The sequence below is a fragment of the Durio zibethinus genome, chromosome 25 (genome assembly GCF_047325235.1).
Source record: "Durio zibethinus cultivar Kanyao isolate XHJ-2024 chromosome 25, ASM4732523v1, whole genome shotgun sequence".
NCBI classification, from domain to species: domain Eukaryota; kingdom Viridiplantae; phylum Streptophyta; class Magnoliopsida; order Malvales; family Malvaceae; genus Durio; species Durio zibethinus.
Window position 1 is genome coordinate 7,754,717 of NC_143186.1, and position 26,361 is coordinate 7,781,077.

A 26,361-nucleotide genomic window follows, 5' to 3' on the forward strand; every position below is an offset into this window, starting at 1 on the left:
TTTGAAAAGGATAGGTTGGATATTTGTTGAGTGCCCTTAAAATCATGCATTGGTTGTTCACTTTCCTGAGGCTGAGGTTTGGCCTCTTTGGGTTGACTCAATTTTTGGGGTCCCCTGCAGGGTATGGGTCATTAGTGGCAGACACCAAGTCTTCTGCTTTGTTTTTATTTGTTGTTTTCAATTTAGCAGCCCTTACAAACATCCAATACGTAATTAATGTTTCCATATCACAAGATGTTTTTGAATTATCGTTCCATACGTCAACGGATAATAAAATTCAATAATATCAAAGTATAGTAGACCTCACAATTCTTATGCTTGTATCATACAAAATATTAATAATTTATGTATTTATATCGTGTTTTACATAAAAATTGTATGTCACTACTTTTGTTGACATGAAAAACATGAAATATATATTTTTATTAAGCTCATAATTTTGAATAAAATTTTAAATTTTATTACTTTCATATATTTTTTAATATTGTTTTTGTATTATATCATTGAGTTATATTTTAAATTACCAAGTCTAAAGTACAGTAGAGTAATAAAATTAAATATTGAACTATAATATAGTTTCAAATTTGACTTTATCTCGAAGATTAGGTATAGTGTTTAATTTCAACATTACCGTGCACCCTTATTGCCTTCATATAAAATTATATCTAAATAGCATATTTCTATATTGCTATCTGTTTCATATAATCTTTTCCTTGCAATTTAAGATAGTAGAATTAAAATTAGCCATTTCACACCACGCAAGGATTTCAAAGTAGTGGTCTCTCTTTAAATGTGAAAACCAGAAAATCAGGATTTTTTTTGTTGCCAAAATTCATCATAACCTTAAAATCTTTTTAATGTACTTGACATTGATTTTTTCCAAATGTTGTAGGTAAAGAACAATGTGGTGAAGTGATCGTGTCAATTCACCTAAACACCACCAAATTACCCCTTCAAAGCAATGACGAAATGGCATCGTCTTAAAATATGACAGCAAAAGATGACCTTATGTTTTGGTGTAATTTGATTTTTCTTTTCAATGTAGACTTTTTGTTTTGTAATTTTGTATATAGTTAAGCTGGTTCTTGGTATAGAATTCATAGTAGTTGTCTCCCTTAATTTCCAATTGGCAATTGCTCCAATTAGCTGTCTGCCTTATTTCAATCAATTTTATTTGATAGCTAGTAGTTCTACTTCTACATGTCAAAATCAGTATAGTTGGGCAACTTATTATTATATTGCAAACTCATTTCTTTTCTCTAAAATTAGGTGTGTGCGCCCACGTGTATGAATAAATATTATAATCATAATCAAATAATTTAAAAATTTTCAATTTTAAAATATATGAATAATTAACAAATAAAACAACGCAAGAAATATTTATAAAGTTATTACAAACCCAAATATATAATAAGATTTGAACCTGAAATCTAAAAATATATTTTTTACTTTTAAAAGGTAGGGGTAACGCATAGATGAAATGTGCTTAAAAGTCTGAGTTGTATTGAATTTCGTTGTACTTTTACATATATTTTCCTTTGTGTCACAATTTTTTTTTTCTATAAAATGTTTTACCATTTCATTAGTATGAGCATTACATTTAGTATTTTACTTATATTAATCATGTATACCAATTTTCAAATCTATGAGACATTTCTCATCATTTTTATTTGATTTGACTTCAAATTTTGATATGAATAATGGGCAACGGATATAATATGTGATTACAACTGATAATAGCAAGCAGATATTTTAATAAAAAAGGTTGAGAAAAGTATAGTATATATCCATGTAAGTATTAAACAAATACGATGTGAATCACATTAAAAATTTATATGCAAAAGGACACAGCACTGTATTTGTAAAAACTGACATGCATGTGAGAACAATTGGATAACACCACCTACCCACTTACATATGTTGTATGGTCATTGGCTTGGAATGGAGAAAATTTTGGTTTGGTTCAAACTTCATTCTAATTAACTGAACAAGTTAGGAAAACCTGCCAAATTTATAACAAGGTATAAATTTACTGTTGAATTTGATTCGGATAGGAGAACTGTGTGGTGATCGAAGAGGGCCAGATGTGATGATGACCCATGCCCATATCAGCTTCTGGTTCCAGCAGCATGTCATACATGTCAGGGACTGGTGGCTCAGCAGCATCCTTTGACAAATTGTCCTGGTTTTCATTTCTGGTTGCTTCCAGGCCAAGTTCATTTTCCAAGTAATGCAACCACTTGTTATTTTCAGCTTCTTTGCTGTATCCATCTCCAAAATTTGTGCTCTGGTTGCCCTCAACCTCATTTGATTGGATTTCATCAGATTGGAATAATCCTAAGCTATCCAACATATTCCAAAAGTCCAAATCTGACTCCAATGGGATATTGAAGGCAGTATCTGAGATCTCAGGCTTGTTCACCTCCTCTGATATGTTGTTTGTATCATAAACTCCTATGAAGTTGAACAGTGAATCTGATTGATTTTCTGGATTTGAAACATCAACCTGACTGGCATTGGTGATGTTGGAAGACATTGAAGAACTTGACAATTCTTTTGGCTCCTCAGAAGGGCTGCAGTTATGGTTTGATAGCACAGCATTGAAATCTTGTGTTTTATCTGATACTGCCACAGCAAATGCCTCTCTGGGCATTTTGTTCACAGACCCTTCATCCCATTGTTTCTCATGTTCAACCTCTAAATTTCTTTTGCCACATGATGATGACACGAATGTAATAGATGAACATGATGCTGATGAGGTCATAGAACATTGCTTGGATTCATCTTTTTGAGGAATATTTCCATTCTTTGAAGCCAATTTCTTTTTCAAATGAGTGTTCCACACATTCTTTATCTCATTGTCTGTTCTTCCTGCTAAATGTGATGCAATTTTGGACCACCTGGGAATTAATTTAATTTTTACATAAGCAATTAAAAGAAAAGTTGACCAAAAAAAGCCAAATTAAATCAGATTAAAGCCTATTTCTAATTTGAAACTCACTTGTTTCCCAAAGTCTCATGTAACCTTATTATTGTCTCTTCTTCCTCTTTGCTGAAGTTCCCTCGTTTGACATCTGGCCTCAGGTAATTAATCCATCTTAAACGGCAACTCTTTCCACATCTTAGTAGCCCTACAACACAATCCAAACAAAGAATGTGAACTCTAGAAAATTGTGTGCTAAATTTTAAGTCTAGCAGAAAACTTCTTTAAAAGTCTTCTCTCTGTTGAGATAGTGACAGAAACAATGGTGACATTGAAATGCTTTTGCCTTCTCATCTAATAAAAGACCAAAAGGAAGAGACAACTTTCTGTATGTTGGGATGTTTATATCAGATAGGGAAAGCATAAAACGAAAATCATCGGCGTGTTAAGATGTCACATGTTTCGCATTAAAATATGAAGAAATCAATTCATTTTTCTTTATCAGCTTGGATCAGTCCTGAAAGGGATGTACTAGGCAAACCCAGACACCTCTTACCGCTTAAAAAGAAACTAAATTTAAGTGCTGTGGAAACTTCTTGTATATAGTTTAAGAAATATAATTCACTTTTCATTGTATACTTTTCCTACTTCTATTAGTTTTTCTATTTTTAATAACAAAATGAAAGTTCGGTTTAAGGTCAAACAAATTTGGAAGCAAGATTTAGGCTCTAGAGGCCTAGTGACAAATCCGATGTGACCATCAATTGTTAATCAGCCTCATTTTTTAGGTAGAAAATTTCCCAACTTGTGAGAGACGTGGGAATTTAAAAGGTTTAGTATAAAACAAGGGAAAAGTAGATTCTTGGATTGACCTTCTTATCTCAACAAAACCGGCCAAACACCAACAATAAAGTAAATGTGTAAACCAAAAACATTATGCCAAAACATGTACAAATCAAACTTCTTACCAAAACAAACAAATATGAAGAATTCAAACATTTTGCTCAACTAAAACCGATAATCAAGATGAATCATTTATCGACTAAGGTTTTGCATAAACTAATCCGACTGAGTTCCGGAAGTAGACAACTCTGGATAATGACATACATATGCTCATACAGGATGACATTATCAGGTTTAAATTCTGGTAGCTTTAAATACCCAAAAAAAAAAAAATGACATTAAAGATGGTGTTGTATTGGTGACCATAACAGCGAAGAAATTCAGTGTATCAGAATCTTTTTTGAAGACTAAGGTTGACAAATAGTAAGAAATTGGCAGTATGTGTAGATTTGAATTAGTTCTTCATTGCAGCAAACGTTTCAAACTTGCCTTCCCATCTTTGCTTGGTAAAAATATTTATTATCAATAAACAATGAAACAGTAACCAGCCAATTTTACAGATTATTCTGCAATGCCTTCTTCTCCATATGGTAATTGAGAAATTGAACAACAGGGTGGTTTAAGTTTGATAAACATGGTTAAAGACAAAAACAAAATGAGAATGGGATCAATGAAGAGAAAACAGAACAGAATAATAGGTGATGAGCATTCAAAAAACAGAGTCGAAAGTTTAAAATTTTGTTGGCAATGAAACAAATAAGAATTCCATTGGTTAATTCAATGACCAAGAACAAATAAAAAGATGTTGTTTCAATGCATGAAGCTATGAATAACATTGACTCCCTGGAATGATTTTATGATCAGATCTGACAGAGAAAGAAAGGAGAAGAGACTGACCAGCTTGTTTAGGAAGAGCTCTCCAGTTCTCATGTCCATGTTTCCGAATAAAAGTGATAAGCCTCAAGTCCTCTGCTGGACTCCATGGACCTCTCTTCACTTTGTCTTTATCACAACATGGAGCTCTTCCTTTCCCCATATCTGATCTCCAACCAAACGTTTTTTTTTTTCTTTCTTGGAGGCTCACTCACTCTTCTCAGTGATGATGATGAATATTTCAAACAAAAATAACACTTGTTTTTGTTATATTTTCCTCACATATCAGATGCTTCAATCACCATTCCACTCTCATTATATATATATATATATACATATATATAAATGCCAGAAAGGCCACAAAGGTCATGCCAAATGAGGTATACCCTTTTGAAGCAATAAATAGGAGGTCAGGAAAATAACTAAATATCTAAAATTTCAAAAAATAATTAATTATTCATTGCCCTTCCATTTATAGCCTACTCAAGTTCCGCAATGCTTATTTCACCCTCCACTTACCCTCTTTTGAATTTGTATTTTTTTTATTCCCCCAGTGAAAATTAAAATAGGTGATTTAATATGGAAAGGAACTGCCATAGTCCAAAATTGAGCTGGGATGCTAATCAAAGCCCTTGATTGGGCCTACTTTTGACATTACTTACCATTTCAATTAATACATTTAATCTCTCACAAACTTCATTTCATTTTTCCCTAAGATGAGATTCATTGCACTGAGACTTGTAGATTAATAGTGTCCAATTTTGGCATGTCAAGTCTTGTGCTCAGCCTTATTCTCATTACTCTGTTTTGGTATGTCAAGATAGCAGGATTTCTTGCCAATTCAAGATGGCTTGATGGGGCTGAGCCGGTAAATTTGTTATACATTTAATCTCTCCCAAACTTCATCTCATTTGTTCCTAAGATGAGATTCATAGCAACAAGACTTGCGGATTAATAGTGTCCAATTTTGGTGCTTGTAGTTATTCACATTACTCTGCTTTGGTATGTCAATATAACAGGATTTCTTGCCAATTCAAGATGGCTTGATGGGGCTGGGCTGGTAAATTTGTTATATAAATGATCTGACAATATAACATGAACACAACACGTAGAAGTTAAATGGATTTGGATTTAATTTGTATAATCATATTTTTTATAACAATTATGTAAATCCAATTAAAACATGAAAAATCTTGTATTTAATCCATGTTTATCGTTGACATGAAAAATTTTTTGTATCTAATTAAATTGATAACTAGAAAAATGCGCGACATAGGGATTGGTGAATTTTAAATTATGTATATCATTGTGTTCCTATTATATTCATATCAACATTATTATAAAATAAAATATTTTGAATGTATTTGATATACAAGATTATGGTGAGAAAGAATAAAATAATATTATAAATAAAATTAGACTAAATAATATTATCTTATCTTATGTTTGATGTGTGTAAATTCAATCTCATGGATTTAAAATAATTATCTCCACTTTGAAAGGATTGAATCATCCTGTGCCAAGAGAATTAACATTCTTTGTAATCTTATCCATTTTTATTAGATACAAACCAAATATAATATAGAATTATTATTATACTATCTTATCTATTATCCTACACACCAAATATGACCATATGTCCGTAAAAGCATTTATATATTTTGTCACCCAATAAAAATATAAGGGCTTATTGAAGAACAATGGAATAATTCAGGTTTTTTTTAGTATTTTAGACTATATTTAATTTATAATTTTTAATCGACTCATTATATATAAATTCTAGTTAAATGGACACATGATAGATGAATAAATCTACTTGTAAAGTTTTTAAACTCTATTTTCGGTATATATAGAGAGAGAGGGGAATAATTCATTTTAATAATGACAATTGGCATGGTAATAAAAATTTTTGAGATAATTACATGATAATTAACTTAACCCACATTCATTCATAAAGTCATTTTTATGAGAAGGAGAATAAAAAAAATTAATTGGGACGAAGTAGCAAATGTTTTACAGATGTTTGGTGAGTAGGAGTTTGTCAAATATTTGAATGATTTAAATTTTAAAGAGTGTTGAAGGACGGTGAAGGAGGTGAGTTTCTAGTTAACATTTGTTTAAAGTGTAGGTAAAGACCTGGCCAAACTGCAGTGACATTTTGACTTAATTTTGGTCATTGAAGACTACTTTTATTCATTTGTGGCTTTCATTTTCTGAACAGATGAACAATTGCTAAAGCAAACGACATGCAAAGGTTTCTTACCTCTTTACGCTTCTCATAATTTTGTTGTTAACTAATTTAAAAAATGTCATTATCTTCACTTGAAAAATTAAAAAGAAAAAAAGAAAACCCTTTAATTTCAATGTGAACGGCTTGAATTTTAACAATTAGAGTTGGTAAGAAAAACCTATCTTGATCAAAAGCTGATTTAAAATATTTAACACATTTCTAGTATAGTTGAAGGTCGATATATAAATTCGAAAGTTAAATCAATTGATTCATGTAATTATATCTAAAAAATAATATTTAATAAGTTTAAAGTTTAAGCACTTACAATTAATTTTTCTATTCTTAGGTTACAACTTAATTTGTACAATAAAAAAAATCGATAAATAAAATTAGTACAATTTAAATTGAATTAAGATAGATTAATAGATAGCATATACAATCCCTAAGATGTAGAACTTCAAATTTCAATCTAGACTTTCAAGTTAATCTCGGTGTATATGATGAAGATGAATGACGATTGCCTCTTAGTAGGACCCTTATGATGCTAAAATATCTGTTTCTACCTAAACTGGTAAGATTTATAGGTCGATTGAGACCACAAAAACATCCTTCCTAAATGTCAACAACAGTATCATCTTGCTCCTGCTTATTCTTCTAGCCAAATTTTTTTATAATAAATGCTAGCTATAGCAAGTGGAATGTTGTGAGATTCATGGCGTGCATGTCCAAAGCACCCCATCCATTTAGATCAAAAAAATAGCGTAAGTCTTATAATTTAGGTGACCCAACCTGATTACTGCCTTTTGAATATAATAAGATCATAGATTGACATTTATAGATTGACTATTATTCTATATACCGATGTTGCAGTTTTAAAAAAATTCGCAAACAGGTTTATAAACTTGTCAGGTGTCTATTTTAACTTATAATTCGTGTTGATTTTGTTATTTATGATAAAATAGACACTTGAAGAACTTATAAATCCACTTATGGACTCCAAATAGATTGGTTAGGTGGGTAAAGTGAGAAGTTCCCTTTCTTGATAATAAGGTAACTTAATCCTTTTGATCGAAGTATTATGAGAATAAAATTCTGATTATGCACCAGACTAATATGAAACAGTACTCCTTTAAAAGTAAAGTTTTAAAATAGCTATGACCACGTAAAAAAACCTAGTTATAATGTTTTTTTTTTTTTTACTATATTGTCATTCATAAAATAATTATGATAAATAGACAACTAATTCATGCAATGATCTCTACAAGTGTAGCAAGTCAAACCATTTGAAAGAGACCAAACCTCATTAATTAGTTAAAGCTTCAAAGTCTTTTGTTAGGGAAGCTAACATCATAAATTTTTTACCATTTGCTACCTAATCTTGACATAACTTTCATTCGGGTTAGTACACACTCACTAACCACGAAAGACTTTTTATGACTACCAAACTAAACAAGTCTAAAGAGAGGGAAACATAAAGGTAGAAAAAAATTTGGAGAAATTGATAACATAGGCATGACGATTTGCTTATGTTGTGAGCCTAAAATGGTGCCAATTGGCAAAACTCAAAGTCCACAAAAATTAATCTATGGAATTGTTCTAAAGTTTTTGCACTTGTGAACACGAGTGGCTCACGTACACGAGTTGTTTGATTTTCTTGTGGGGGGTTTTAGGTTGAGTTTTGGCAAAGATTGAGTAAAGAAAAATATACCAATGATGGCTGAATATATATATATATATATATGTTATATATATATATATATATATATGAGGAGGAATCAATTTATATATTAAAAACTTTTTTAATTTTACATTTTTTTAACTTTTAATTTTAATATATTTAAAGATAAGATTAAATTATTTGTTCTTACTTTCACTTATTTTTTTATATCTCCTCTATACATATGCATATATTGCTTTATTCACTAGAGTTCAAAATGTAGACCAATTCATGCCTTTCCTCAAAGTCATCTTTTCAAATTAAATGATTGAATCATTGTTGCGACACGTCTTTTCTTTTATCTTCAGTTGGACTCTAACTAGGGGGCCAGATGTTAACCAATTGATACTGAGATTGTTGGTGGCATGTTTAAGTACTTGAGGAATTTGACAAAATTTTCTGTGTAATAGTAGCAGACATAACAGCATGGTTCATGTCCATAAAACGTCTAGATTCTATGAATTAATACGTAGCAATGACAACATACATATGCAGCATGGCATCTGTCATAATAATTTTTTGTTTGGGGGATTTGATCATTAAATTTAGTGAAAATTTTTAGAGTTGTTATCAATTTTTTTATTGGATGTGATTGGTCAATAAAAATAATTATTTTTTAATAAAAATTTAAAATTAATTAAGATTTATTTAAAAAAAATTTAGATTTACGAAATCAGTGTTAAGTTTGAGAATACGGTTACGAATAAAAAAAGTGTTAGCACTCTCATGTCGTTATTTCGAAAAATGGTACCAATTAAGTATGTGTAACATTGATTTTGATGATATGATCTTGTTTATATGTAGATTTAATTTCTTAAAATTTATTTATGAAAAACATATTTTCTTGTGAAATTAGTATTATTATTTTTTTATTTTATAATTTCTTCAACGCTTTGATGAAATTTATAAAAAATTTTTATTTAAAAAATATTTTAGAAATATTGACCATTCATAAAATTATCAAAATTTCATCATAAAATATTTTATTTATTTATTAATAAAAAATTTTAAAAACATCTCGATTTTTTAATAAGTTCAGAAATCATTTTTAATTGCTTTTTTTTTTATTACTTTTAAGTCTTTCCCAACTCTTTGGCAAAGTCTTAAAATATTTTAAACTGATTTTAATATCATCCAATTTTTTAGTGAGATCCTAAGACTTTTTTTTTCTTGATGAAAATTAAGAAAAATGAGACTTTCTCAAATTTTCATAAATTTTTTACTTAAAAGGTTTAATTAAACATTTAATTAATTTTATTTATTATTTATTATTCATTTTTATTGAAACAAATTTTATTTTAGTAAAATAATTTTTAGATTATCCCAACTCATTAGTGAAATTTAAAAATATTTTTTTTACTTGCATTAATTTTAAAAATTTTGAATTCTTTCAATTTTTTTAAATATTGTATTTTTAAAAGATTTATTTAAATAAATAATTGTTATTAGTATTGTAAACACCCATCTGTGTCCGAGAAAATTGGGGTCGAATAGTGTGTTATTATGTATTAGAGTATGTTATAATAACATTGTAGTATACTATCATTATTATAATATAGTACATTATATCAGGTATTATTATAGTATCCATTATTATACCATAGTATATATTATTATTATTATTATTATTATTTCTTTTATTTCCTTTCCTTTTTTCTTTTGATCTGTGATCGAGCATGGGAATTGAAATTTTGAATCGGCTAAATCAATGGAATCAAATTTCACACGATCAATGGTTTTAATGCAGAACCAAATCATAGGATTTAATTTAGAAAAGAACCTAGACCTAAAATTGGGTTAGGACAGAATCCAATCTCAAGATTTAAGCCTGTATTGATTTTATCCATTTCTTAAAAATCCTCCTAAGATTGCTTATAAATTGAGTCAAGAATCAGAGGAACTGGACAAAAAGGAATTTTTTAAAAAGGGAGATCTGAAAAAATTTTTGAAGTACGATTTTTGAGATTTTTTATTTTAGGAGTTTTTAGGTTCAAAACTTTGGGTAATTAGGAAGTTTGGATTCTTAGTTTCAGTCTTAGGTTATTGGGATTGGAGTTTTGGAGTTCTGGGATCAAGGTTGAATTTTTTGGATTTTTTTGGATTCTGGAAAAATCTGGGTTTTCTGGGTTTTTTGGATGATTTTTGAAATTTTCAACAAAATTTTCCTGCGAAAGTTGAATTTTTCGGTGGGATTTTGGCAACTTTTCCAAAAATCAGCGGGTTTTTCAGTTTTTGGTTAAATTTTCTAGCAAGTTTCCTAAAAACTGGTGGATTTCCTAGTTTTTTGTTAAAGTTTTCGGTATTGTTCTTGGGGTTTTAAAGAAAAGGCAGAGGATTTGGAAGCTAGAGAGAGAGTGGCTTCGGGAATTCTAAGGAAAATGCTGAGGATTTAGCTTTTTTACTACCATAGTACAATACCGTTTTGAACACCCTAGATTCATTCGTCTTCATGGCAGTGTAAAGATCTGCATGCACACTCGACCCATTTCGCTACATTTCCTTTTTCATTTTCATTTTATTTTTTGATTTTCATTTATTTTCATATTTTAAGTTTATTTTATTTTCAATTTTTTTAATTTTATTTTACTATTTTTTATTTATTTCATTTAGTAATTCATTTAAAAAAAAAGAAAAAAAGATCTTTTCTTTCTGGAAAAGTACTTTTCCAATAAGATCAAAAAAAGGAAATAAATCTAAAAAAGTCTCTTTCAAATAAATTTATGGAATCCACCAAATTATTGAAAAATTTCATAAATCAATCTTTTTCAAAAAATAATATATAAAAATAAAATTTATCCTCTAAATATTGGAGGATTGCTTTAGATTAAGTCATACCAAACTATTGGGAGGCTTAATGAAAATTTTCAAAAATTTTCACAAATCTTTTTGCAATCAAATCTCACCAAATTATTGAAATATTTGCCTTAAAGTAAGTCTTACCAAACTATTGGGAGACTTTATTAATTTTTTTGAATAAAATACATTAATAAATCTGATGACAAAACCATTTCACAATGGGATACTAGTCTCTATGAATACTACTGAGGTGAGAAAATTACCTTAAATTGCTACTAAACTATTGAGACAATTTTAGGACTAATTTTTAATATTAAATTAATTGATAAATTATAAAATGATCAAGGTTTGGATAATTTGAAATCAAATTGATACCATCATCTAGATGGGCGCTGTGGGGGTGCTATAACCTTCCCTATGTATAATCATACTTTCAAACCTAATATCTAGTTTCGTGGATTAGATTATGCTTTAAGTGACCAATCACACCTAAACAAAAATATTGATGGTGACTCCTTTAATCCATGTTTAGTGGTAGATCCACAGATTTATACGTTATAATAGTTTGGCGACTCCACTGGAGATATCGAGAGTCAAGCTAGTAAATAATTTCTTATTATACAAGCCTTGCTTAATAAATTTGAAATTATTTTATTCATTTTCATTGCTTATACTTGCTGTATTATTTATTCTATAGTCATTTTCATTGTGTGTGCTTGCTTAATTATTCATTTGTCATTTTTTTTATTCATTACTTATGTTTGCTTAATTATTTATTTATTGTATATATACCTGTCATTCATTTTCATATGCATAACATAAGCTCTCCACCCGGGCTTTACCTTTAAGAGGGAGTGAAGTACCTATGCCCTTATGAGATTTCATGTCTCCATATGGGCCTACGAAACACTCCCACTCAAATTGAATCCTTTCCACTTATAGCCTATGATGGGTGAGGATTGGGATGCTTTACTAGTCTGTGATGGATGATGATGTAAGGAATAATTTGAGAACCTTTTAGAATTAACCCAAACCGTATATAGTTAACCTTAAGAGCCCAACCATAGATAGAGCCTTATCTCTCCACCCTTTGTAGTTAACTAAATCTAAGGTCATGCTTGCTATATGATGCTTATTCTATGTTTTTTTATTATTGAAATGACTAACTAATCTTTTTTTCTTCTTTTATTTCTTTTCCTTTTATGCATATTTATAAACATACTTACAGATTGTATAGTATTTTTACCCTAAAGGTCATTTCAACAAAAGCTCTCATAGACTCTACAGAACGTCAGGTTTGTGCCTCATCTACACTGTTCAAATGTGACCCTTCCATAGATGTAAAGATAGAATCAAAGAAGAAGTAACAAGAAAAAGAAGATTGTTTGCCACCTAGACATATCTCTACACTACCAAAAAAAGTTCGCTTGCTTCTCAGATAACATGATTTGGAAAGCCTATCAAATATATGGAACAACATGACTCATTCAATGTAAGAAGTTTTTTCTCAGAAGTTTGGGCATATCACATATCTCTTTTTAGTAAAAGTTGATAACTCACTTATTAAGGTGATGGTACAATTTTAGGATCCTTCCTACCGTTGCTTCATTTTTAATGAGGTTGATTTGGTGCCAACGATAGAAAAGTATTCAACTTTAGTGGATATGCATCTATTATATCTAGACAGAATATATGTGAAGAAGCATAAATAAAAAAATTGTAAGAAATTGGGCTAGATTTTAGGAGTGGGAAAGGAGATCATAGATTTATACATTTGAGAAAAATGAGAGTATAAGGGTATCCCATGAAAGATTTTCAAAGATTTCATTGTCAAACATCCAAATGATGATCAGAGAATGAATGTGTTTGCTCTAGCCATATATGCGTTAGTCATTTTTCCCAAGGTTTTAGGCCACATTGAGATAGAAATGGTTGATCTTTTTGAATAGATTGAGAAGAGGTGTAATCCTTCTTTAGTTATCTTGGCAAAAACTATCAGATTTTTAAACTTTTGTAGGCAGAATGACAAAGCACAATTTATGAGTTGCATACCATTACTGTATCTATAAATGAAAAGCCATTTTGAATGCAAGAAGAATGATTTTTCTAAGATTTATTTTCATAATCAAATCCCAATTAGGGAGTTCTATCAGAGAATTTGGTCAAAAGCAAAGACTTAAAAAGGGTGAAAATGTCTGTTATAGAAACTCACAGTTGGTTAAGTAAAATGGTTAGCTCCATGGATGAATCGAGAACTTATGTTGTATCAATGTAGAGATGAGACAGGGGTTCCACTTTTAGGTTTATAGAGGTCAATGAGTTATGCGTCACTAATGGTAAGAAGACAACATAAAGTTGAACAATTTACTCTTATGACTTATAAGCTCAGCCAGTTTAACTGCTCATATGGGGAGCCTAAAATTTTTCAAAAGATTGATAGTATGATCAAAGCCTAGAAGAAATCTAATAGGGTAAGCCCTGGACCATTTGCTGATAAAACCACTCAAAAGTATCTGATTTGGAGAACCAAAAAGGGGTAAGAGGTGACACCTACGCCTAAAAACCATTGCTAGTCAGTGGACCACGAGTCAGATGATGTACTTCTAGAACCAAAGTCTGTAATGAGAGAACATGAAGCAAAAAGAAAAAGAAACTGAAACAAGAAATTCTAATGCTTCAAGAGGAAAAAGACCAATGGTAGAACAAAATAGAAAAACTAAAAATCCAAGTTCACAGGATTTCTAAGGAATACAGTAAAACTCAAAAGGTTGTTCAAGAATGGGATGATGCCTTTAAGAAATTGAAGGAGTTGCAATAAGAACACAAGAAATTACGCATATAGGTGCAGGCCAAAGAAATAAACAATATGGATCTAGCTCATGAAAATGAAGAGTTGAAAAAAGAATGTGCATAAATAAAAGATGATTATGTTAAAGTTCATCAAGAAAATGAAATGCTCTTAAATTATATTTTGACCCTAAAATTGAAGTTGGATGATCAGAGATACCATGTTAGAACACTCATCAAAAAGCATAAAAAATTATCCTATCAGGTGTGGTGTGGCAAAAAAGAAGGGTTGGGAAGACAAAGGTACATAAAGCATCTCACAGCATATATAGCTAAAGCAGTAGTCAAGACAAGTGAAATGGTAAAAGAGGTTGAGACACTAAGAGCTTCGATCACACCAATAAAAGAGTATGGACAGTGATTGCTAAACTTCATTAAGGAGGTCAAAGACCAGTATAAGCAAGTTAGGTGTTTTTATGGAGAGATAGTATTAGGTTTGATGTAAAATAGACTCTTGTGGAATAAATAAAAGTTCACTTTTGTTAAATTTTTTTAAAAGACAAATATTTTTTTTCTTTTCTTTTCTTTTTCATGCATTGCATCACATTCATTCATTATCATAGCATTATCATTGATTTTTAATTATGGTACCATGGTGTAAGAATAGTTACACATTTGTACAATACTCAGGCTAAAGCCAAGAAAATGGAACAAGACAATGCAAATTGTCTCGAAAGGATAAAAAAAGCTTAGGAGTTACTTAAAGGAAAATTGAGCAAAATTCTGAAAGCCTTAGAAAAGGCAAATAGAGGAAAGGCAATAAAAGAAAATACCACTTGACACTACTAAATCAACATATCCTCTTGGTTTCGGTCCACATTAGACTCAAACCATCATAATCTTTCAACCACAATAGGTAAACTTTCCAAATTACAACTATGGGAGAATGATTTATGCACCCAATCATGAGAACATTCAAAGTTATAATAATCATATTTTCATCAAAAATATAGTTGAGCCCATTCAACTCACTACTCTAAAAGAAACAAAAGAGAAAAAAAATTGTAGGCTGCTACGCCCTTGAAAAATTCTAAGACTGATCAAGCCATGAACAAGCTCAAGGAAAGATTGTGAGCTATGAAAAGAATTAATTTTTATGAATCCATGGATGCAGTAGGGCTTTGTTTAGTGCCAAATGTGGTGATGCCACCCAAATTCAAAGTACCAACATTTAAAAAGTATGACGGTACTAGGTGCCCTATCATACATATCACAATGTACTATCATAAGATAGCAGCCATGCTAGCAATGAGGAGCTGCTCATACACATCTTTCAAGATAGCTTAATTGGGTCTGTAATAAGGTGGTATATTTAGTTGGATGAGATCGGCATAAAGATATAGAAAGATTTGACTCAATCTTTTATTAATCAATATCGTCACATCATTGATATGACCTCTAACAGTCTTTTTTTGTAAGGAGTGGAAAAGAAAGCATCAAAATCCTTCAAGCAATATTCCCAAAAGTGGCAGGATATAACTACTTAGGTACAGCCTCTTTTGAAAAAAAAAACTACAAAGTTGTTTGTGAGCACTCTAAAGTCATCATATTATGAAAGAATGATAGAAAACATGACTAAGAACTTTATTGATATGGTGATTTTGGGAGAGATCATTGAAAATGCCAAAAAAAATAGTAAACTTGAAGGAGATGAGTCTTCTAAAAGAGCACTAAGAAGAAGGAGAGTGAGACTCAAGTTGTGAATCTTAAAAGAGTAGCAATTTAGAAGCTACTCTTAGCCCATCCTATATACCACCACACTATGAACCATGCTTCCACTTACCAACCAACTATATGACATTTTTATCCATATTTACTAAGATCACTTGCTCACTCAGTCGATAAAATAAGTAGTGCCTGAGAACCATGGATAAGGGAAAGACTCACCTTTGATTCTATACCTATAAGCTACATAGAGCTATATCAATAGCTTTACAAAAACCACATCATTACCTCTATTCTTACAAAATAGCCTGAATCTCTCTATCCTAATGGTATGATGCCACCATCTATTGCGATTATCATTTTGGAGTAACAAGTCATTCTATTAAGAATTACCTTTATTTGAATCAAAAAGTACAATACTAATAAAAATAAGTTTCGATACTAGTAGGAACTTAACACCCAATGTCAATGAGAATCCCTTACCCAATCATATAGTCGATGCCTTGGATAAGGACAAAAGGCATATGAAAAGAAGATTGAAAGAGCATAAAATGTCATTTAACCAGTTATAGAATACCTTATATAAGGTCGACTTGATATAACTAATAGCCATACATACCTATATAGGAAAATGTATCCCCAATCAAAGGTGTAAGTATCACAGTGGAGCTTTGAAGCATTCTATTGATAAGTATCGATAGTTTCACCAAGAGGTGCAAAAATTAATAGACTTTTACTATATAGAGTTATATAAGGAGTCAAAAACCTTGAAAGATATTAAAGTGGCTATGATAGATAGGTGGGTGCCAAAGCCTATCACCATACGCTGTAATAAGAAGTCACAATTAGTTAGAAATAAGTTTGTTCCTAAACTAGTAGCTTTTAAAGTCCCATACTTGTTCCTTTACAAAGATGATAAGGTTATACCATAGAGATATGATTATGAAGTAATAACCTAGGGGCAAGGAAAAGTTATGTCAAAATCTGAATCTACCAATATAATAGGTGTAGAAGGTATGACTAAAAGTGAAAAATGTTATACTTTAAAAATTTTAGAGAAAACAAGAAGGGTGAAAGAGAAACAAGCTGAACTAGAAGAGATTCCAGAGAAAGATGTTTCAAAGTTTGTGAAAAAAAAAAGACTTGTGAGTTTTTAAAGTTGGTAAAGCGTAGTGAATACTCTATAGTAGAGCAATTGAATAAGATGTCAACCGAAATCTCTTTATTGTCACTTCTTCTGAACTCGAAACCACATCGTAATACCCTATTAAAAGTATTGAATCAGGTTTATATAGCCCATAACATGTCCATAGGGTATGTGAATCACTTAGTAAGAAACCCTATGGTGCCACATCATATCTCTTTTAGTGATGATAAGATTCTGCTTGAAGGTAGAAGAAACATTAAGGCTTTGTATATCATTGTTAAATGCAAAGGTCATATAGTAACTAAGGTCCTTATCGATAATTATCGGCTATTAATGTCATCTCCGTCTCCATTTTAGCCAAACCACCATTTGATATGTCTCATATCCAAAGCAATCATATGCTGGTTCAAGCATTTGACGGACTAGATGAAAAGTTTTGAAAGATGTTGAATTACCCATACAAATTGAACTGTGTATCTCCAACATAAAATTTTAGGTCATGGATATTTCTTCATCATATAGTTTCTTATTGAAAAGACCATGGATCCATAAGGCAAGCGCTGTCCCTTATTTGCTTCACCAAAAAATCAAATTCAATGTAAAAAGATAATTAGAGATTATGACAAAAAAGAAGACTATTGGTGACCCAACCTATAAATGCCCCATATGTAAAAATGACAGAAAAGTCATTGAAATACTTCTATTGATCATTTGAATCGATTGATGTAGTGGATGAATAACTCAAATTCAATTGAATTATGATTAATCAAATTATTAACAAGTGTTGAAGTATTAGGTTCGGCTTAGGCAAAAGTCATTAAGGGATAAGAAGGTCGCTGAAACTCAAAGACAATAGTGGCAAAGTAGGATTGGGCTATGAAATAGAGGAAATACAGAACAATGATAGAAGGGTAAAGAATGGATCGATGATTATTTCCTATTTAAAAGAAACTTTCATTTTTGAAGGATACATGCACCCAAAAACTAAGGAAAACACAAATGAAAAACCAAAATGGAAGGAAACTTTTACAAAGCTATCCATTCATATGATGGATAATGAAAGTTAAAATAAGGAAGCTTTGGTTTACCCATGCCCACCTGGTTACGAACTGTAGAATTGGAGGGTCATCAAGATGCTTGTTATTATCTTTTCTCAATGTAATCACAATTTTTATTTGCTTATACCCAAAAGTATTAGAATAAACTCTTATGTTTGGGCTTTTTATTTTTCATTATTTTAATAAAAATAGAAGCATGCATTTTGTCCATTTTTTTATTCCATCCATCAAAGCATTTGGCTAATACTTCTTATTTCATCAATTTTTAGGTCCCCAATGAATATGAAGGTAATCATAACAATGATCCAGGGTTTAATTTTGAAAATTTGATTAATACTGATGAACTCAATATTGAAAAAACTCTAAAGAATACACTTTATCTCCAAATTTAATGAGATTACTTGAGTATGAAGATAAATCCATTGAGCCTCATTAAGAAGTTGTTGAAATAATCAATTTGGGTGATGCCAAAAACCAAAAAAAAGTTAAAATATGCTTAGGCTTAGCACTAAAATGGTAGAACATAGGCTACTTTTGAAGCCAGAATGCAAGCCAGTACAACAAAAGCTGAAGAGAATGAAGCCAAAGATGTTATTGAAAATCAAAGAAAAAGTAAATAAATAATTAGATATAGGCTTTCTACAAGTGGTCTAATATCCTGAATAGGTGGCTAATATAGTACCTATCCCCAGTAAAGATGGAAAACTTTGAATGTGTGTAGACTATTGAGATCTGAATAGAGCCAACCTTAAGGATAACTTTTCCTTACCTCACATAGATATTTTGGTGGACAATATAGCCCAACATTCAAAGTTTTATTTCATGGATGGATTTTTTGGCTATAATCAGATAAAAATGGCTCTAGATGACACGAAAAAGATGACATTTATAACTATGTGGGAAACCTTTTGTTACAAGATCATACCCTTTAGATTAAAAAATGCTGGGGCAACCTATCAGAGGGCCATGGTAACACTTTTTCATGATATGATGCACAAAAAAATTGAGGTATATATGGATGACATGATCACAAAATCTCAAAAAGAAGAACACCATGTAGGTAATCTCAAAAAATTGTTTAAAAGGCTAAGAAAGTTTCAGCTCAAGCTGAATCTGACCAAATGTACATTCGAAGCCAGGTCAAAAAAACTATTGGGATTTATAGTCAGTGAAAGAGGGATAAAAGTTGATCCAGATAAAATCCAAGCGATTTAGAACTTATCCCCGCTAAGCACTCAAAAAGAGGTTCGAGGTTTCTTAGGTAGATTAAACTATAGCTCTCGATTCATTTCTCGACTCACTTTTAAATGTGATCCCATCTTCATGCTCCTTTGAAAGAATAATCCTGGTGATTGGAATAAAGAATATCAAGAAGCTTTTGATAAGGTTAAGCAATACCTATCAAATCCTCCAATATTAGCACCACTTATCCTAACCATTAATTTTATACATAGTGGTGCATAAGAAGTCGATAGGATGTGTATTAGGTCAATAAGATGAATCTGTTAAGAAAGAGAAGGCCATTTATTATTTACATAAAAAGTTTACAGAGTACGAGTCCAAGTATTCATTACTAGAAAAAATGTGTTATGTTTTGGCTTAGATAGCTAAGAGGCTCAAGCAGTACATGTTCTATCATACAACTTGGCTTATAGCTAAACTAGACCCAATCAAATACATTTTTGAAAAGCCATCATTATCAAGAAGAATTGCAAAATGGTAGGTGATGCTTTCAAAATATAACATAATGTATGTGAGCCAAAAGGTAATTAAAGGGAGTGTTATCTCTAAATTTATTGTGGATTAAACTACTAATGATTATGAACCTATGAAGCTTGATTTTTTAGATGAAGAATTAATGGCCATCTCAAGGTTAGAAGAAGATAATGGCGAAGATGAAACATGGATGATGTATTTTGATAGGGTTGCCAATGCCTTGAGGCATAGGATAGTATTAATATCTCTAACAGAACATTAGTATCCGATAATAATAAGTTTAAACTTCGACTGCACTAATAATATGACTAAATATGAAACTTCTGTTATGGGGTTGCATGCTATTTTGGGCAAAAAAATCAAGACATTAAAAGTGTTCAGAGATTCAACTTTGGTTATCTATCAACTAAAGAGCGAATGGGAGACAAGGGATTCAAAACTCATCCCTTACCACAAATACATCTTAGAGTTGTGTAAGCAATTCGAAAACATCCAGTTTGAACATTTGCTATATGAAGATAATCATATAGCAGATGCTTTGGCAACTTTAGTTATAATGGTACAAATTGGCAATACTGTTAAAATTTAACCCATCAAATTAGATGTAAGGAATATGTCAGTGCATTGTGCCAACCTAAAGGAGGAAGGAGATGGTAATCCTTGGTATCATGATATTATCGATATCTGAAAAATTGACAGTATCCAGATCAAGCAACAAAAAATGATAAAAAAGCTCTGAGAAGATTAGTTATGGGATTCTTTTTATATGGAGAGGTTTTGTATAAGAGAAGCAGAGATCAAGTGTTACTACATTGTGTAAGTGCCTCTAAGGCCAAAAAAATTATCAAGGAAGTCCATGATGGCATATGTGGTGCACATGTAAATGGGCACATGATGGCTAGGTAGATTATGCGGGCTGGATATTATTGGTTGACAATGAAAAAAGATTGCATTGATTATGCTTTAAAATATCATAAATGCCATATTTATGCTGATAAAATCCATACTCTGCCCAATGTTCTGCATGCTATGGCACCACCTTGGCCATTTTCTATGTGAGGAATGGATGTCATTGGCCTCATTACCCCAAAGGCCTTAAATGGGAATAGATTTATTTTTGTGATGATTAATTACTTCACTAAATAGGTTGAAGCTACTTTTTTTACAACTGTGACTAGATCAATGGTTTGCAAGTTCATCAAAATAGAGGTAATCTATAGATATGGGCTCCCAAAAAAAAATCATCTCAGATAGTGCAAAAAACTTGAACAATAAGATGATGTAAAAAGTATATACTCAGTTCAAGATTAAGCACTATAATTCAACCATATATCACCCAAAAAATGAATGAGATAATGGAAACTGTAAACAAGAACATCAAAAGGATTCTAAAAAAGATGATCGAAACATACAAGGACTGGCACGAGAAATTGCCATTTGCTCTACATGCTTATCGAACCTTTATGCGTACCTCTATCAAGGTAACTCCTTTTTCCTTAGTCTATAGAATAAAAGTTGTACTACCAATTAAAGTGAAAATCCTGTTTCTAAGAGTCCTAAGAAAAGTGGAATTATAAGAGGCTGCATGGTTCAAGAGTGCTATGAACAACTAAATTTCATTGCAAAAAAAAGATTAGTAGCACTCTACCATGGCCAGCTATACCAAAAAAAAAAAATAATGAGAGCTCATGATAAAAAGGTCCGAGCTCATCAATTTCGAGAAAAAAAGTTGGTATTGAAAAGGATTATTTCAAATCAACATGATAATAGGAAGAAATGGACTCCAAATTAGGAAGGACCATATGTTGTAAAAAAAGCTTTTTTAGGAGGAGTCTTAATCTTGTTAGAAATGGATAAAGATGAGCTTCTTAACCCTATTAATTCTGATATGGCAAAGAAGTACTTTGCTTGAAAAAAAAAAAAAGAAAAAAAAAGTTCAAGTTGAAAACCCTAAAGGGCAACTTGAACTAAAAATACAAAAATAAAAAAAAAACACAAAAATAGAAGTTCAAGTTGAAAATCCAGAGGGGCGGCTTGAATTGAAGAATAACAAATCGAATGAATAGAATATGGCATCACTTGAGATGTATACCAGAGATAGTAAATTTCAAAATGCTTTGATGTGTTGCGGCATTATGTTTTGGTTGAATTTTTTTAAGAAATCCAAGATTTGTTGTTATGATTATCTGACCGTTTGTTTTAGGGCATTGCTATCCCAAATAACCACCTTTATACACTTTCATCCTTTTTTTGGCTATCATTTGTAATTTATTGCTTATCCAAATAAATGATATTCGTTATATTTTTCACTTTCAATATATATTTTCCCTTTATCTTTATACCTTGCTATGAATAAAAGAAGTGCCATAATTTGCATCTCATATTTTGAAATTGAGATAATGATTGATAATTGAACAAAGTTATAAGAAATTATGTGTTACTTTGACAAAATTGAAAGAGACAATGACCAAAGATGAACTCCTCCCAATAAGAGAAAATCACTGATTTCAAAAGCTTCCCTCGGGTTGAAGATAAATACTTATTTAGGGTAACCAAAGATAGTTTCCTTACCAAAGGGATACAAAAATGAAGAATACAGATGAAATTTGTGGAAACCTTAGTATCATAATGGATGTTTCATTTACATCTTAGATAAAGCATACATTCATATCATTGTATGATCATTCATCATAGGTTTCGATCTCGACTTAGACTAGATCATCTTAAGACTCGCAACATCATCCCAATCATCTGAACCCGACTTAGGTCAGATCATTTCAGACCTGCTACATCATCTTAGTTATTAATCTATGACATCGACTAGGTCTTGATCATTTTTAGAATCATGACATCGTCTCAGTCATTCGATCTTAGCTCAAGTTAGATCATTTTCAAACTTTCAACATCATCTCGATCATTAATCTATGACCTCGACTTGATCTTAATCACTTTTAGACTCGTGACATCATCCCAGTCATCTAATCTCGATTCAGGTCAGATCACTTTAAGACCTGTGGCATCATTTCGGTCATTAATCTATAATCTCAACTTGATCTTGATCACTTTCAAACTCATGGAATCATTTTAGTCATTCGATTTTAGTTCAAGTCAAATCATTTTCAAACCCGTGGTATTATTCTGGTCATTAATCTATCACCTCTACTTAGTCTTGGTTGCTTTCAGACTCGTAACATCGTCTCAGTTATCCAATCTCGACTCAGGCTAGATCTTTTTTAGACTTGTGGCATCATCCTGATCATTTATCTATGACCTTAACTCAATCTTGGTCACTTTTAAACTCACAGCATTGTCCCAATTGTTCGATCTCGATACGGTTCAAATCATTTTTTGACTCGCGATTCGATCCTGATCATCTTACCTTGACTTGGTCTAAGTCAATTTTCCAAACTTACAGTCTGACCTCGGTTGTGTGACCTTGTTTTGGTCTAGATCACCATTATGACCTACAACTTAATCCAGGTCATTTCAATTCATTTGACTTTTGTTTTCAAACAGGAACAAAGTAGGTGTCTAGTCTTTGCATCATCCCTATCTAACAGTGATATGAAAAAAGGGGTAGCTATAGACACCTATTTATGTCCAAAAAAATTGAGGTCGAATAGTGTGTTATTATATATTAGAGTATGTTATAATAACATTGTAGTATAGTATCATTATTATAATATAGTACATTATATCAGGCATAGACACCTATTTGTGTCCCGGGTCAATAAGGTTATGTTTAGGGTTATTTTTATATTATTATTGTTATATTGTTATTATTATTATTATTATTATTATATGGTATTAGCTTTATTATTATCAGAATTATCATCATCATCATCATCATCATCATCATTATTATTATTATTATTATCATCATCATCATTATCATCTTTTTTTATTTTTCTTTCCTTTCTTCCTAACTGCTGATTAAATAACTGAAATTGGGAATTGAATTCGGTCAAAAAGTTAATCAGAGCTCAAATCAAGGAATTTTTCAAGAAATTCACAAAGAACCTAAACCTAATTTGGGGTTTAGGTATAATCCAATCCCAAGATTCAAGCCTGTGATTGATTCTGTCTGTTTCCTAAATTTGTTATAAGGTTGCTTATAAATTGCACTAACATCATAGAACAATAGACAAGAGGGGAGATTTTTAGGAAAAATTGTTGATTTTTGGAAAAAACTGGTGTTCTGAAAAGTTTCTGGCATAATGGAATTTTTAAGATTTTGATGTTTGATTTTAGGTTCGTTTGAAAAATTTAGGATTAGATCTAGATTTTTGAAGCTTAAGTAAGGATTCTGAAGAGTTTGTGAAGGAATCTAGGTAAAATTTAGGGAATCTGGAAAAAGTTTTTGAACTTTTGGAAAATTTTTAGGTTTTCTAGGTTTTTTTGATTAACACGATGAACATATGAATATTTTGATGGTTTTTTCGATTATCGGTTGAATTTTTCAACCAATTTTTTATCAGATTTCCAAAAATTGATAGGTGTTCTAGTTTTCGGTTGAATTTTTTAGTGACCTTCCCAAAAATTGATGAAACTTCCAGTTTTCAATTAAATCTTTGGCGGTGTTCTTGAAGATTTCCTAGAGAGAAGTCAGAGCTTCTCTGTCTAGAGTGAGAGAGAGGGCTGGCTTTCTAAGAAGTAAGGTTGGGAATTGCCTTTTTTACGGGGCCAAACTAGCAGCATTTTAGCAACCTAGGATTTGCACGTTGATCTGATGACTCGCGCGTTGATTTGCGCTCTAACCCTACCCGAATCCCAGGTTTTCCTTTTTTTTATTTTCATTTTATTTTTTGATTTGATTTGATTTTGTTTTTATTTTCTTAAGTTTTTATTTTATTTATTTAATTTCACTAGTTTTCATTAAAAAAAATCTTTTCTACAAAATAAACAAAAAAAATTTTTTCAAATAAGTTTCAAAATAAAAAAAATATCTCTCTTTAAGTTTTCAAAATATTTAAAAAAAAAATCCTTTAAAAAAAATCTTTTTCAAATAAAAATCTTTCAAAATAAATTTATGGAATCCACCAAACTATTGAGAAATTCCATAACCATTGTTTTTTTTTTTTTAAATAATTTTTATCCTCTAAACTATTGGAGGATTGCTACAAAGTAAATCCTACCAAACTATTGAGAGATTTACTTTTTTTGAATAAAATACTTTAATGAATCCGATAACAAAGCCTCTTCAGAATGGGACACTAGTGTCTATGAATACTTTTGAGGTGAGAAAATTATCTTATATTACTACCAAACTATTGGGATAATTTTAAGACCAAATTTTCATATTAAATTATTTGGTAAGTCACAAAAAATGATCAAGGCTTGGATAATTTGAAATCAAATTGGTACCATCCTTTGGATGGACGTTGTAGGGGTGCTATAACCTTTCCCATGCGTAACCGACTCCCGAACCTAACATTTGTTTTCACAAACTAAAATATGTTTCAGGTGGCCAATCATAACTAGATAAAAAAGATTGGTGGTGGCTCCTCTAATCCATTCTAGTGATAGGTCCACAGATCTATACATTATGATAGTTTGGTGACTCCACTAAAGACATTAAGAGTTAGGCCAATAAATGATTCCTTATTATCCAAGCCTTGCTTAGTAAATTTGAAATTTATTTTTTTCATTATTTTATTTCTTTTTATTGCTTATATTTGTTTTATTTATTTATTTATTTACTGTATATATTTGTCATTCATTTGCATATGCATAACATAAGCCCTCTAATCGGGCTCTACCTTTAGGAGAGAGTGAAATACCTATGCCTTCGTGAGATTTTATGTCTTCACATGGGTCTGCGAAACACTCCTACTAAATTGAACCTTTTTCACTTGTAGCCTATGATGGGTGAGGATCAATATGCCTTACTAGTTTGTGATGGACTATGATGTAAGGAACAATTTGGGAACCTTTTAGAAGTAATCAAAACCGCATATAGTGAACTTTAAAAGCCTAACTATAAATAGAGCTGTGTCCTTCCACCCTCTATAGTTAACCCAAATTTAGAGTCATGTTGTGAACTTTAAAAGCCTAACTATAAATAGAGCTGTGTCCTTCCGCCCTTTATAGTTAACCCAAATTTAGAGTCATGTTGTTATTTTACTTGCTTTATAGTGTTTATTCTTTATTTTTTATTGAGGTAACTAACTGACTTTCTTATCTTTTTTTATTTCTTTTCTTTTGTCCATATTTATAAACATACATGTAAATTATATATTATGCTTACTAACCTTTTTTATTGTGTATGCATGCATTCATGCATCATTGCATTCATTCTCATGCATAATCTTATAGATCCATAAACATTAGTCTAAATTTGTACCATAATTAGAGAAAATCAAGGTTCAATGATAGCTCAACACCAGTATTATACTCAGGCTAAAGCTAAAAAAATGGAGCAAGATAATGTAGACTAACTTGAAAGAATAAAAAAGGCTCAAGAGATAGTTAAAGAAAAATTAAATAGAATTCTGAAAGCTCTAGGAAAGGAAATAAAGGAAAGGCAACGAAGAAAACATTTTACAT

The 26,361-nt window shown here is 30.9% G+C and overlaps 1 protein-coding gene across 1 annotated transcript; it reads right to left on the reverse strand.

Moving 5' to 3' along the window:
- Positions 1-1,767: 1,767 nt before the first annotated feature.
- LOC111276625 (transcription factor MYB58-like) lies at positions 1,768-4,942 on the reverse strand. The gene is made up of 3 exons (XM_022862371.2): positions 4,664-4,942; positions 3,002-3,131; positions 1,768-2,900 (listed from the first exon to the last, which is right to left on the reverse strand). Exons 1-3 carry the CDS (start codon positions 4,800-4,802, stop codon positions 2,030-2,032), a joined length of 1,140 nt encoding a protein of 379 aa, XP_022718106.2. The 5' UTR covers positions 4,803-4,942; the 3' UTR covers positions 1,768-2,029.
- Positions 4,943-26,361: the final 21,419 nt, after the last annotated feature.